The sequence below is a fragment of the Felis catus genome, chromosome B1 (assembly GCF_018350175.1).
Source record: "Felis catus isolate Fca126 chromosome B1, F.catus_Fca126_mat1.0, whole genome shotgun sequence".
In the NCBI taxonomy this organism is placed as follows: domain Eukaryota; kingdom Metazoa; phylum Chordata; class Mammalia; order Carnivora; family Felidae; genus Felis; species Felis catus.
Window position 1 is genome coordinate 111056526 of NC_058371.1, and position 16223 is coordinate 111072748.

The 16223-nt window shown below is 36.6% G+C and overlaps 1 protein-coding gene across 1 annotated transcript in view; it reads right to left on the minus strand.

Annotated features, from left to right (window-relative positions):
• Positions 1 to 1799: 1799 nt before the first annotated feature.
• FAM241A (family with sequence similarity 241 member A) overlaps positions 1800 to 16223 on the minus strand; it is a 44196-nt gene continuing 29772 nt past the window's right edge. Inside the window, exon 2 of the mRNA XM_023252859.2 lies at positions 1800 to 6905. Within this exon, the coding sequence (XP_023108627.1) occupies positions 6660 to 6905 (246 nt within the window). The 3' untranslated portion in view covers positions 1800 to 6659. The remainder of the gene's footprint in view (positions 6906 to 16223) is intronic.

Genomic DNA, 16223 nt, shown 5'->3' on the forward strand with positions numbered 1-16223 from the left:
AACCTAATGATAGTTTGTCCTGATGTCTGATGTCTTTTGAGGCCCTATCTGAGAGACTTATTAGCCAATAGTTGGTCTAAACAGTTTACATATACTAAATCTCATGGATTTCCTACTTCCAGTTTTAACTAATGGGCTTGTCTGTCAATCATTTGTTCATCTGTTCCTAGTAGCTTCAAGTCTTTGCTGAATCCTGGGCGTAATGTTTAGTCAACTAAAACTTGATCATAATTGAGGACCTGAATCTCAAAGTGGAAGCAGGCAACACAACAGACTAAAGGCTGTACCCTTTGAAAGTCCACCTTGACCAGTGAGTTTCTGATTTAAATTAGTCATCTTCATACTGTACCCTGAAGAGTGGGGTTTTGTAAGTGACTCAGGTATCAAGTAAGGTGAGAAAATAAGAGTCTATATGGATGCTGTGTTGGGCAGCTCAGATCCTCTCTTCAGAGCCAAGGACTTACTCTGCTAACTGCTGGGAGAGCTGCCAGGTGACAAGCCCCAGCTGTCAGCTCTCTCTGGGAATTGCTTTTGGTTGAAGAGCTCCCAATACAAGTCAATGCTTTAGGGACTTCTCCGTTTGAGGGCACCCTATAGAGTGGCTGAGGCCTTGCTGTGACTGTATTGCATACCTCCCTTTGTCCAATCCTGCTTCCTTTCTTCCTTCACAGTTGCTGATGCCAGAGCACTCCCTAATCAACTTCCTGCATGCTAATTTTTTCTGAGTCTGTTTCCCAGGGAACTGGACCTACAGCAAAATCAATTATAGCAGCCCTGCTTTTATCATTTATAGATATTGGCTATTCACGTGAGATTTCACTTAGGGCAAACCAGACTAAAAATCTTTGAAAGCCACTGATCTAATTACTATTTGAAGAAATGTTTCACCTTATATGAAAAATCACCTTCATAGTTTTGTGCAAGATCAATTTAAGTTAAGCCTTCCAAACCAACATCTAAGCAGTGTATTTTCCTTTTGTAATTATTTCTTCTTAGCCTTTGTATGTTGCATTTATATATACACCCATGTGCCTGTTAAAGCTGAAAATACATTAAATAATGAAATCATAAATATTTTTGATATTACATATGTAAAACTAAGAAACCCTGAAACAGAAGCAGTCATAGCAGAGAAGGGCATTCAGTAGATGGCATATGTACTCAGATATTGATAGAAGTTTTACATATCCCATCCCCTACCCTTGAAAAATAACTCAAGATTTTTGTCTTAAAAAACTGTGGTATAAATAAGTATATTTTATGTAGAATTTTCATTCTTCTGTTAAAAAAACATGAAAAAATATACCTCAATTTGCCTCTTATAATAAAGCAGTAAACCAATAAGAAAAAAAGACCACGGTCTTATGATAAAATTCATTGTATTCTGTGGTGACTGGAAAGCTATCAAGGAAATTTCCAACTAATTAAGTTGCTGAAAGGCTAAACGATACAACTTTAACTGCTGAAAAGATAACTCAAATTTAATAAGCATGTGTATGACTAAGTTCTGGATCTTAGCAGGCCCTTGCAGAGCTCATTCAATAATTCTAACTTACACAATAGTCATGGCAACAAAGGAGAAGTACAGCTTGGATGCGGAAGTTGATCTTAATCTAGGTTTCCCTACTACTCTATTGCCTGGGAAGCATACATGTTTCAGGCCTTAGCTTTCTGCTGCAGCATTAGAGATGATTCACTCATAGGTATGTTGTTGCTTTGGCAATTTCCAAACTTGATGTGGCAGCAATTAACTGGTAAAGAGAACATGACAGAGGGAGTCAGAAGAGAGTCTCAGAATGTAAGGTTGTGAAAGAGTATTATTTATTGGAAAAAATAACAAACTACTTTATATACATGTTATTTAACATTTATGATCTGGGTGACTAGAACATTCTAGTAGTGAATTTATTCTGTAGCCTAAAATATCCAAGCTTAGATACTTGAGAATTCCTCCTCACAACTTCTGTGTTTTTTTTTTTTTAATTAAAATTTAGTAGATAAAAGTCTATTGAAAAATACTGGAACATATGAAATTTAGGTAGCATCAGTGACCATATGCATTCGAAAGTATCCTTTCTGGAGAAATAGTGATTTTACCAAGTACAACACTGAAAATTCACACAGTTTCCTAAAAATATGCAAGTGAATAGTAGTAATACTGTATATGCAAATAACAGCTATATTCTTCCATTAAAAGTGAACAAACTTTATAAATGATAACATATACATCAATTCACTTTCTTTCTTTATGCACAATAAGCATACTTTTGGAGTTAAAGAACTCTAAAGTACAACCAGTGCTAAATCTTTGTTAATGCACTATAGGGAGTACACGAATAAATGAAGGTGGTTTATTAATCTGCTAAATATTTTGAGTATGTATTATGTGCCAGGCATTGTGTTTGACAATGCAATTTATGAACCAGTTAGACATGTTCTCTACCCTTGTGAAGTCTGTTGTCTAAAGGAAGAAGCTGACAAATAAGCTATTATAATAGCTATATTATAGTTATAATATAGCATGACAAGTGCTGATAAGGGAAGCACAGGGTTCTCAGAAAGCACATGAAATATCAAAACTGGATTTAAGAGTCAGAGAAATTTTCCTGGGGGACATTGTGTCTAAAGGTCTTAAAGCTGTGGATGTGTTGGTCAGTTTGGTGGGGAGGGATTAAATAAAGAAGCTAAAGCATGTACAGAGTTCTGGAAGTGAGTAAGCACTTCTCTCACAAGGAACAGAAAAACTAATTCCTAAAGCTAAGTCTTAGAAAGGGATGGTAGTAGTATAGAGAGATGAAGTATACAAGAACCAGTTCTTGAGGAGCCTTATAAAAGCACTTTGTCATAATGGCGACAGGAAGCCATTGAAAAGATTTAGGCCAAAGATATCAGAGTTATGGTTTAGAAAGATTATTCTGACTGTGGAGTGGAAAACGAAGGCAGGGGAGACCACCTAGGATTCTGAGATAGCAATCTAGGGAGATGAAGGTGGTATGAACCAAGTTAGTGATACTGGGAATCAAGAGAAGTGTAAAGATTAAAGACATTGTTTTAGGAAATAAAATAGACAGGGCTTGGTGACTGGTTATATGTGGGCAGTTTCTGAGACAACTATCACTTGCTGAGATTGGAAACACAGAAAGATAAAAAGGTTTGGGAAAAGGATCCTGAGTTCCTTTTTATTTTTTTTGTTTTTTTGGATACAGTGAATCAGAGGTACTAAGGGATAAATAAGTACAAATGTTGGGCAAGCAATTGAATGTATGGATTTTATATTCGTACAGTGTTCTGAACTGGAGATACACAATGGAGAGCTGTTAGTATGAAATGGTAACTGATGCCATGGGAGTGGTGACATTGTTCAAGGCAATGCGTAAGGTGATGAGAAAACAGGCTGTGTTCTCCTTATATTCTCCTTGGCCAAGTCTAGTACTACAAGTATTAAAAGGTATGAAAGTCTTCTATTGTTTGTCTTCTTTTACCTTGTGAAGACATGGGTTGACAATAAAAACATTTAACATGACCTAAAATCAGTAAACATTTGTAAAATAACTGTTAAATATAATCTACAAACCAAATAGCCTTTGACTGCTCAATATCTAGCTTTGACTATTTTGAACTTTCTACTTTGCAATGAATCTTTCCTTATGCTGTAATTTTCCTTACATCAGTTCTATAACTGTTTATTTCCTGATCATTTGGATAGCCTTTAACATTACGTGCAGCCCAGCGACAGCCCAGAGAGATTTTCTCTGATCAAAACACATAGAGATGTGTTGGTCAGAAGACAACCGTAATTCATTAATTCCCACATGGAAAAGATCCAAATACAGTTTTACATTGGTTGATGGGGATTTGCCTCAACATGCTTCCTTTTATATCCATAGAAGTCAAAACGGGGATGTGACCTCTAGAGTGGCTAATAGGTGGCATGCTGATATATGTTTAATAACTGGCTTGCCAGGAAAAAAAAGAGCCCTGATTTGTTGTGTTTGCCAGTTTTTATAGTGTAAATGTGAATACTCCCTTCACAGACAATTTCAAGCTACCAACTGATGTTACTGAAGGCAAACTAGGGGGATGTACACAACTGTCCCTTGCAAGTCAGTGCAAACTGGCTCCAGCACACTACTGGACCAAGTGTGATTGGCTGGTGGCCAGGAACGGGAAACTACCTTGCGGATCACAGCTTAAGATATGAGGGAACTGAATTCTACAAAATACTGAGTTTCTACTTGAGGGAAAATTGACCTATTCATGTGTAGTCAGTTTATTTGTAGATCTTGACCTTTCCCTTTGAATTGAGAACTGTGGTATGAATTACATACACATGAATAATCTAATAACCTTAGCATTGTAACTTCCATGTCTTTATTCATAAGGAGTAACAGTTTCTAAAATTGGCTTGTATCTGAGATTGAAATGATTGAGAGTCATTTTTCATCTAATTCCTTATACCATGAACCAAAGAAGTGACCAGTTTCTTTTCATTTCAGGGTATAAGTATTAACTACATTCTATTATATTTCATAAAAGAAAATATATTATTTCCATCAAATAAGCAGAGTCTGTTTTTTTCCCTAACAAAGCAAACAATATGATGGTGTACTGCTCTAACCAATACAAAAATGCAGGAAGAGTAGCAAAGTATCTCATTTGTTTATGTATTTAACATGTACTCTATTAACAGCAGTGTATAGATACATAGTATTGGCAGTACACTAAATAATTACTATTTAAACTTACTTTTAAAATATTTTCAATATTAGCACTGGTGGAACCAGAGCTATTATTATGCATACTGTATCTTTTTTTATATTCCAAAGGAAAATTAAAATTCTTGGTAGCATTAGAAAAGAATACACTTTTTAATATTTAATTCAGATATACAAAATCTCATGATGTCTCTTAATAACCTCACAATTCTACTGTACACAAATGAAGACACCTTTTCAAATAACTTGCACTTAGGCTAAATTCATAAAGGTTACTATAAAAATATTTCAAACCCAATAAAAACACAATGATATAATACAAAGTCTTCCTTTTTTGTCAAACTTTAAAGGTCCGTATTTATACAAATACACAATATCTTTTTAGTGCCCTCTGATTGATATTTGTGTTCAGGATTATCTGATTTTAGAATCTAACTTGAACATTTTTTTTATCAGTTTTCTGCTTCAGCGTGGAAGATGCTGAGAACTTATAGAATAAATTTTTAAAACAGGATTGGGTAAAAACTTTACAAAGTGGAATATTAAACACTTTATACTCTTTAGTTACTGCCTTGCCAAAGACAAAAATATCCCATTGTCCCATTTTCCCCTTACTTAATTTGAGTTTTTAGATAATTATCTTTAGTACCCCTCCTTCATGTATATAGAACGTCTTTGAGACAAAAGTGTACAGGTTTTAGGTTCTTTAACAAAATCCAAAATATCACTAAGCCACTTTCTATTTTTAAAGTGTATTTAAAGAAATGCTTATTTCAATACAAAATCCCAAAGCACTGAATTAAGACACACTAATAACATGACTGGCCAATTACTGACTTGGCTTTAGCCTTAGAGGAATATTATTACAATTGGCTATTAAATTCCAAATTTAAGCATTTGGTTTGGTACTATAATACTGAACCTTTCCAATACAAATATCAAAGAAAATGAACTGATTTTTTTTTTTGTTTTCTTAAAGGCATAGTAAAAAATTTCAGCCATAATATAAATCAATTTTGGGGGAAAAATCCATGCCAAAATAGGAAATAGATTTTTTAAATCTTAGAATAATTGTTATAAAAGAACTACAAAATGTAAATTTCTGGAAAAAAATACATGGAAAATGTCTCTCTAGGAAAAAAATATGCAACTTGTTAGATACAAGAAAATACAGCATTACCATGGGGTACAGCCAGCAATAGACATGTCTTATGAGAGTTAAAAAATTCACAAAAGGTAATTAGCACCAAAAGTGTCTAAAACTTCAAATGATATACTGAAGTGATTCCAGACCCAAGTGTTACATTATAAAAAAGTTACATTGGACTTGGGAAGTTTCACCAGCCATAATAAATATATTCTTTTCAATCTTTAGAAAATATGCTAGCTTTACTGGTTTTTATCACAATTTTAAGGTAGTGTATATGTAATTCCCATTTATATTGATTTGATCTGAGCAGGAACCATAGATATCCAAATTATTTCCCAAATAACATGGGGTTATTTGGTGGGTATGGGTGGGGAAAATCTACCATTAAAACATTTTAAATATCCTTGTTTCATCCTGTTTATTCTGAAATGTTTTGTTGGAATTCTTTACAACACCTCTATTGCCCGATTTGAATCCCATATCCAGTTATTTTTCCTGCCCACTTTTTGGTGGTGTTAAGACTTGGCATGGGAGTAGGGAGGGGTATTTAAAAGTGGGCACAGATCACAGTAGTAAAACAAGACTTTTGAATAAGCTACAAAATGTATGTTCAACCCTGTTATAATTAAGAGTTGAGTTTAATTTTAAACAACATCCACTTACAAATTTAATTACAAAACAGCACATAATTTGAAACAAGGCAAATTTTTCAGCTTTCATGTAGTGAAATATAGAACTTCACCAATTACATATCTGGCTACCAAATGTCAAACAATGGCTTATTTAGCCATTTTTTACTGTTGCACATAAATAATGACAAGGCAAAGAACAGCAACTAGTCCAAGGGCCTGTAGACCAAGGAACCACAGCATAACCCAAAAGAAAATAACTATTACTGGTTCCACAATTCGTTCTCCAAAATACATCCTTGTGAAGCCCATGTTGATGAGGTTTTTGTTCAGTTCACCAAAAAGTGTTCCCATCTTTTTGTAGTCATCTCCAACAGGCTCGCCAGTGTGGTTTTGTGATTCTTCAATATCCTTTAAAACAAAAACAAAAAACCACAAAACATAAAATGAGAAATAGATGAGGTTCCTTTAAAAAAATTTTTTTTTTAGAGATAGAGTGTAAGTGAGTGGGGGAGAGGGGCAGAGAAAGAGAGAGAATCTTAAGCAGGTTCCATGCTCAGCACAGATGCTGATCTGGGGCTTGATCCCATGACCTTGGGATCCATGACCTGAGCCAAAATCAAGAATCAGATGCTCAATTGACTGAGACACCCAGGCTCCCCCATGGGAAGGTCCTTAAGAATAATGAAGGTCCTTAAGAATAGTGACTGCCAATAATAATCATTCTCCCAAAGTACTGGGCATACTTCTGATAATCACTCAATAAATATTTGGGAGTCTTCCTTTTCATTGACATATAAAACAACTATGAGTGTGCCCACTCTCAAGAATATGGAAAGCACTAATTTATTGATTTCTGTAGAATTAACATTGGACCCTCAACTACCAGAACACTGATTTATAAGATTAAGGAGGAGCTGATTCATTTCCCTTCATTTTCTAGTTTCCTGGGATCATAAAAGACAGGTCCCTAAATGAGGAATCATGTTTGTACTGCCTTTATCATTTACCATGATTTCAAAATAACTTTTCTACCAATCTCCTGTTTTGAGGCAGGGCCTCAGATTGCTCTGTCTTGTGTAAGTAAGCTGTTTAGTCCATTCCCTTGACACTAAGACTTTAAGGAACCTAGACTCAGCTGACTTGAGCAAGTCTTATTGCTACCATTGAGCAATCCTCAGCCATTACTGCTGTGATCTTTCATTCTTAGCCCTAGCTAAGGAGACCTCAGTGTAGGGCCTTGCATACTCTCTTGTCCAAATTCTACGAACATCCTAAGTGCCTCTTATTAATCCCATCAGAAGAGACAAAGTTTTCAAATTGGAATACATTTGTACAAGAAGTCCGAAAGTCCACCTGGAAGCCAACTCCCAAGAAAATGTCACTGATGTGCTGTGACTAGGTGAATTTTATGTTTCTCAGCTTCTCATATTGTTTTGTGTTCCATAAATAATATACTATATTATAAAAGAAAAAAAAAAGTCTTGCTGTTGCCTGAGATCAAGCCCTTCTTTTCTTTAGGACAGAACTTGAAGACTACTTGATTTAGTTTATAATTTTTCTGGTCCCCCACTTCTCTCTACTCCTCCAGTGTCTTGCATTGTTGATAGCATTTCTGGCCTCTTTTTCACTTTCTATTAAAGTTTTTTGTTTTCTTTTTTACTTTTTCCAACTTCTTTTAATCTGTGCACTTGTTGTACTTTGGGGTTTTCTGTGGTTACTGAAGATTTTTAAGACTTTTTTTTTTCAGTATTTTTGTGGTTGTAGTACAAAGAAATTACCCTAATCTGGTATGGTTCTTTCTGAAGATTTACTTTAAATTCTTCTACAGACTGCTTGTGGGTTTTTCGGGGAAGAAGTAGGTGTTGCAAGACTTAAATCAAAATAAGGAATTAGTTAACTCCTAGAGGCCAGATGGGGAGGCAGCAATGGATCACATCAGCTCAGATCCTGAGAATACCTGTTGGGATTGAGACAGGAAGTGAAAGATCCAGTAAGGACTGGGTTGGGCGAGATGTGGCTGCTGCAGCCTGCTTCTGATTTTAATATGAAAAACTTCAAGCACACACAAAATTAGAGAAAAATGGTACTCTGATCTCCTATACACCTAGAGCCAGATTCAATAATTAGTAAAATTTTGCCACTTTACTGCAGCACTTCTTAATCTGGGCAATCTAAAGGAGAGAAAAAAATAAAAATTAGAAGAATGCTTAAAGTGGCATATCTTCACAAATGAAGTTCTGTGGAAACATCCAAGATATTCAGCAATGAATTAGATGGGTTTCAAACAATCCTAAAGGAAAAACATTTAAGAATGTGGAAAATAGGCAGCATATTTTATTTATTTGTTTTTTTTGAGAGAGTATGCATGCAGTCTCATGGGAAAGACAGAGGGAGAGGGAGAGAGAGAATCTTAAGCGGGCCGACACCCAGCGGAGCCCGATCCAGGCCCGATCTTATGACCAACCGACCAACTGCAAGATCCTGAGCTGAAATCAAGAGTCAGAGGCTTAACTGACTTAGCCACCCAGACACCCAGCATTTTTATTTTTATTTTTTAAATGCTTATTTATTTTTGAGAGAGAGAGACAGAGAGACAGAGACAGAATGTGAGTGGGTCGGGGCAGAGAGAGAGGGAGATGCAGAATCCGAAGCAGGTTCCAGGCTGAGCTGTCAGCACAGAGCCCGACGCGGGGCTTGAACTCACCAGCTGTGAGTTCAAACAGGCTATGTTTTTTTTTTTTTTTAATGTTTATTTATTTTTTGAGAGAGAGATAGAGTGTGAGCCGGGGAGGGGCAGAGAGAGAGGGAGACACAGAATCTGAAGCAGGCTCCAGGCTCAATGACCTGAGCCAACGTCGGATGCTCAACCACTAAGCCACCCAGGCGCCCCCCTCCTGCAGCATTTTTAAATCCGTGAGATTATAGTCAATCTCATCACAGTATTTTCTATATCCAGAATACCCATCTCAAATACCACAATTCTAAGAGGTACAAACATTGGTGTGCTGGTGTTTCATAAGGCTTTGTGGGGGGTGGGAGTTGGGGTAGGTGGATTTCTAATTTGAACTGTTTGCCAGTTTTGTAGTGTTTTCCAGTTTCCGTAGCTAGTGCTCCTGCTGCGCTCACTTTCAAGCTCCTTAACAGCTAGCTTACAACGTTCCTGAGAATTTAACAGTTGGTTCCTGAGGCCAAGTAGTAGTTGCCATCAGTACTCCACTGTAGATTCAGTAGTTGAGATAAAGACCTGCATGGTTATAATTGATTAGTTTGATCTCTCCCTTCTTTCCATCAATTAGCAGATTTAATGATTTTTTTTTAAGCTTACAAAACTGGTAAGTTGGGTTAGTTACATAGAATTACTACGATACATTAAAATTAGGAAAATTGTATGAAGAAAGAAATATATTATGATTTGAGTAGTGGATATGGTAGATAAAATGAAATACATGTAAGGTTACAAAACCACCACAACAAGGAACAGAATTTTGCTTTTTCTGGTCTGTTTCATACAGATATCAAAAGTAAATTCAATTCAGTAATTTTTACAAATTCTTATTTACAATAGAACTTACACTGTCTGGATGATTTGTGAGAAACCTGAGGCATTCATGACTCCTCCCTCGTCCTCCCCCCTACATCAAGCTCATCAACATATACCCTTTTAATTTTACCTCCTAAATACTTCCTTATTGTATATATTGCTATTCCATCTGCTGCTGTAATCCCAAAATAATCTACTAAAATCTCTTGCCTTGACTATTCCAAGTTTCCTAACTGCTTTTGCACATACTCTTTAGCTCCCCTATAAGCTATTTACCACACCACAGCCAAAGTGATCCTTTTAAATCGCAAATGCAATCACCAACCCCCCCCCCCCCCCCCCCCCCCAGATAAAGACCAAACTTTTTAACATGATCTATGAGGCACTGCTTAGTCTGGCTTCTCTCTGGGTCTCTGGCCTCGTCCTGTCATCAGCCTCCTTTTGTCTTTCTCTGTTTCAGCCACATGGGTCTTTAACTTCTTGAACAGGCTATGCTTTTTTTTTTTTTTAATGTTTATTTATTTTTTGAGAGAGAGATAGAGTGTGAGCAGGGGAGGGGCAGAGAGAGAGGGAGACACAGAATCTGAAGCAAGCTCCAGGCTCTGAGCTGTCAGTACAGAGCCTGATGTGGGGCTTGAACCCATGAACTATGAGATCATGACCTGAGCTGAAGTCAGACGCTTCATCAACTGAGCTACCTAGGTGCCCCTAAACAGGCTGTGTTTTTGCCTGCCACGTATTTGTACTTGCTGTTTTCTCTGCCTACCACACTCTTCCCTCCCTTCTTTGCTCAGTTAATGCCTGCTCTTCATTTAATCTCAGCTTAAGCTTCAACTCAGTCTCATAGCACTATATAATGTTCCTTCAATGTATTCTGAATCAGTGTAAATGTGTGTGTGTGATTATTTGATGAATGTCTCTATCACTGTGCATGAGGATAGGGACAATATCTGTTTTTTGCTGGCCATTGATAGATATCCTCTAATATTAGTATACAGCAGGGGCTGTCTTGGGAATAGCAGCACATAGAAGGAGCTCAATACATATTTGTTGAATAAATGGAGAAAATTGATCATGTGTCTGGCAAGCATTAGAGCAATATCTTGATAGATTTTCTACCTTTCTCACTTCTTGACAAATAAAAGATGATCTTTATTTTCCAAATTATTTTTATTATATTAATTTCAAAGCAATGTACAGATTTTAATGGGGTTAGTATTTCTGTTTTGAATATTATTAAGCATCCTCTTTCTTCTTTCTTCTTCGAACCTTATTCCAGGGGCGCCTGGGTGGCACAGTCGGTTAAGCGTCCGACTTCAGCTCAGGTCACGATCTCGCGGTCTGTGAGTTCGAGCCCCGAGTCAGGCTCTGGGCTGATGGCTCAGAGCCTGGAGCCTGTTTCCAATTCTGTGTCTCCCTCTCTCTCTGCTCCTCCCCCGTTCATGCTCTGTCTCTCTCTGTCCCAAAAATAAATAAACGTTGAAAAAAAAAATTAAAAAAAAAAAAAAAGAACCTTATTCCAGCCCGTATTCCTCAGGTGAGGCATACCCCACCTACAGCTCCAGCGATAATAAGTCTAAGAGTAATAAACTTCCCTCTACCATAAGCTGGCTTTGGAAAGCGCATGTGATCCACTTTGGAACATGACTTTTGTAGGTATTCTTGGAAATATCTCCTTAGCTCTCCTGACACAAATTTGGAAAATGATTCTATTTTCTATTTGTTCACATATAATCCTTAAATAAAGACAATTTATTGTGTTTGTATTAGTTTTCTATTGCTGCTATAAGAAATTACTGTAGGGGTGCCTGGCTGGCTCAGTCGGCTAAGTGACAGCTCAGGTCATGATCTCATGGTTCATGGATTCTAGCCCCACATCGGGCTCTGTGCTGAACACTTGCTTGGAGCTTGAAGCCTGCCCAGATTCAGATTCTGTGCCTCCTTCTCTATCTGCCCCTCCCCTGCTTGTGCTCTGTCTCACAGAAAATAAACAAAAAATAAAAAAATAAAAAAATAAATATAAAAGAAATATATATATGAAATAAATAAATAATCAATAAATAAGTATATATAAAGAAATATATATATATAAAAGAAATTGCTATAAACTTAGTGGCTTAAAACAACAAAAATTTATCAACTTATAGTTCTGTAGTTTAATCTCAGCAGGACTGCATTTCTTTCTAGAGGTTCTAGGAGAGAATCTAGTTGCCTACCTTTACCAGCTCCTAAAGGCTATCCATATTCCTTGGCTTCAACCCCCTTCCTGCATCTTCAAAACCAGCAATGTTGCAGTTTTTCTGACCATTCTTCTGTAGTTAACTTTTCTCTCTGATCTCAGTAGGGAAAGGTTCTCTGCTTTTAAGGACTCATGTGATCAGGTCGAGCCCAATGGGACAATCCAGAATAATCTCCCCATCTCAAGGTCCTTAAATTTAATCACACCTGCAAAATCTCTTTTGCCATGTGAGTTATCATATTCACAAATTCTAAGGATTAAGATATGGACATCTTTGGGGAGGCATTATTCTGCCTACCACAATATTTTATTATAAAATTATTTCTTTGTATATCTATTTCCTGTCACTAGCTTTGATAGGAAGGGAAAGGCCGTGTCTTATAAATTTTTATATTAGTATTTAGTATATTGTATTGTGACTGGCCTAATAATAATAAATATTTGTTGAATTAACCACAGAAATATTTTATAATAACAAAATATTAGGAAATACCCACACAAAATAAACAAAACTTAACATGTAACATCAAATATTTTATTCCTCCATGAGTACAGTTGTGAATTTGTTCAAATATTTATAAATAAATTCTAAACTAGATTACAAGATATAGTAGCTGCTAGCCAAACCATTGTATTTTAATAGTAGAGAGTAATATAAGCAGATGAGTTCTTGAGTCCTTGACTCCCTCTCACATGCTTATAATTTTCAGAGTAATAGTGGTAGTGACAGTATTATTAATGGTATAGAAAAGATCACACTAAGTACCTACTGTGTGCCAGGCACTGTGCTTTACAAGCATTATCTTGTTTGATCTTTCTACAAACTGTGGAGGCATTATTATTTTCCCTATTTGCAGATAAGGAAACTAAATTTCACAGGTATTAAATGTCTGGTCATTGACTTAGTGAATGAAGGAGCTGTGATATGAATCCAGACACTCTTACTCCATTAAAAGTAATTAATTATTAACTATACTATACTCCCTCACCATGAATCCCTATACTACACTCCTTCTAGTTATTATTATATTATTGATAGCTAGCATCTGTCTAATGCTGCTTATTTGGCAGAGAAATTTTTCATATTTGAAGTCTGAAAAAAGAAAAACCATGTAACACGTTTTCATTTTTCACAGAATGAGTACATTTAACAAACTGAAAGGAACACCAGCATCTCTTTTTGCTTTACATCTTTTCTCACAGTTTACAGTGAGTTTACCAAGCAAAAAAATTACTCAAATTTTTATTTTTATCTTACATAAAAATTTAAACAAGACAAAGCTATTTGCAACAGCTAAGTGGATTTTTCATGGCTTTTTCAGTATTGACTAGAATTCAGACTCAAATGTGGAAACAAATCTCTTGGCCTTAGCACGATCTTCTCGGAAACCTCCATGCTGTGAGAGCCAAGTGGAGGAAGAAGCGAATGCACAGGCTGAAGCGTAAAAGGAGAAAGATGAGGCAGAGGTCCAAGTAAACCACTATCCTGTGGTCCCACGGAGTCACAGGAGCAGAAATAAGGAAAGCTAGAGGCCAGAGACCTTGGAACCAATTGTTGGACTACATGCCTACTTTCTAGAGCTTGATTCAATGGATCTAGACCATGCAGGCCATTGATTGTAATGACCACCTTAGAGAGACCTGCCTCGCTCATATCAAAACAGTCTGTTTTTGTTCTTTGCCCTGGACCTGTCTGTGACTTTCGGGACTAATTCTGTTTTCATTTGTGGCTGAATGTAACACATGTACAATAAATCATGTCTTCTGCTGTCTTGGCTAAAGAAAACAAGCAAAAAAGCAAATGTGGAAAAAGAGTCCAAGCAAGAATGCAGAGATATACTTGGCAGAATTGCAATAAGGCAACAACAGCAAGAACAAAACCCAAAAATCAACCAAACAAAACACTCCATACATAAAATGGTACACCAGTGCAGAAATTCGGGTGGTGCTTTTCCCTCTCTTCTAACATTAGTCACTTTGTGTATTTGGCAAATTTTTTTCTTTGTATGTGAGCTCCTGATGAAAGATTTGGCAAAAGCACAGTTTCCTTCATGATTGTACAATAGTACTATGATATGCATGCACACTGTTTTTTTTTTTTTTTTACCAAAATAGTCATTATTTTTTATGATTTAAGATTTACATTAAAATAAAAAGGTTGGGGCGCCTCAGTGGCGTACCTGGTTAAGTGTCCAACTCTTGATCTTGGCTCAGGTCATGATCTCACGGTTCGTGGCTTTGAGCCCCACAACAGGCTCTGCGCTGACGGTGCGCAGCCTGCTTGGGATTCTGTCTCTCCTTCTCTCTATCCCTCCCCACTTTTTTGAGTGTGCGCGTGCTCTCTCTCTCAAAAATAAATAAACTTAAAAAAAATAATGAGGTGATAAAATTGTTTCAAGACCTTCTTAAAAGATACACAAAATTAATGATGGGAAATTAAAGGTGAACCTTTACATAATCATAGGATATTTTTAAGTTAATTTATTTATTTTGAGAGGGAGAGAGGAAGCATGAGCTGGGGAGGGGCAGAGAGAGAGGGAGAAAGAATTCCAAGCAGGCCCTGCCCTGGCAGTGTGGAGCCCCACACAGGGCTCAAACCCACGAACTGTAAGTTCATGACTTGAGCTGAAAGCAAGAGTCGGTCACTCAACCAATTGAGCCACCTAGGTGCCCCAAATCATGGGAGTTTTAAAGAGGTAAGTATCCTTAAAGATAAATAAATCGAAATCCCCTACTTTAGAAAGAAAGAATATGAGGTTAAGTCATCAGGCTACTAACAATAATACAGGCTTTGGAAGCAAATAGAACAGACTCATATGTTGCTCTGCACACATTCAAGGCAAATTATTTAATCACTGACCCTCAGTTTCCCCATGTGTAAAAGGAACATAATACTTACCTTATAGAATTGGTAATAAAATGAAGAAATGGATAAAAAGCTTTTAGAATACACACACTAATCATTCAATATGCGGTAATTATTATTATTATTATTATTATTATTATTATTATTATTATATTTTTGGTAGATTTATATTTTATGATGTTTACTTCTCTTTCTATTGTACCATGTTGCTGGAGATAATTAACAGCTTAGTGATCATCTTTCTCATGATAATTAAATTCAGTTGTATTTTTCTTCACATGTTTTGACAATTTAATTATATAGAAGTTGAGGTGGGATGTTTTCTATGGACATCCTTACCTATGGAACAATCTGTGCATATTAGTATGGCAGGACCTCGGTTTATTCACTTTAAGAAGCACACGGGCTACATTCTATAAACAGGCTTTTGCTGAGTGGGTGACAATTTAAAATTCACTTTCAACTCTTTTCCTGTTTGAAGTATTACATTTGTATTACTGCACACGATTACATGTGCAGGATTGGAAATCTGCTATTTTGCCTGTTTGGTATTTATTACATCTTTTTTCTGGTATCAGTACCTTGACTTAACTATGGAAAAACCATCCCCAATCTACTCTTAGTCCCTGTGTTTGGTTGAAGATGTCCCCATTCCCCAGGTCTAGGCAGGCCAATCAGAATATTCCATTTCCTTGGACATATGATAAACATGTAATCAATGATAGGCCAATGGAACAACTCTAAGACTTTTGCTGCAACTATTTTTTTAATGTTTATTTATTTTTGACACACACACAGAGAGCGCATGAGCAGAGGAGGGGAGAGAGAGAGAGAGCGGGAGACACAGAATCCGAAGCAGGCTCCAGGCTCTGAGCTGTCAGCACAGAGCCTGACGTGGGGCTCAAACTCACGAGCTGTGAGATCATGACCTGAGCTGAAGTAGGATAATCAAACAACTGAGCCACCCAGGCACCCCATTGCTGCAACTATTAAAAAGGAGACACTTTTTCTTTCACCGCTATTGGTTAGCTGATAAGATATAGGGCATCTTATTCTCATGAGGGGAAAACTTGCTATAAA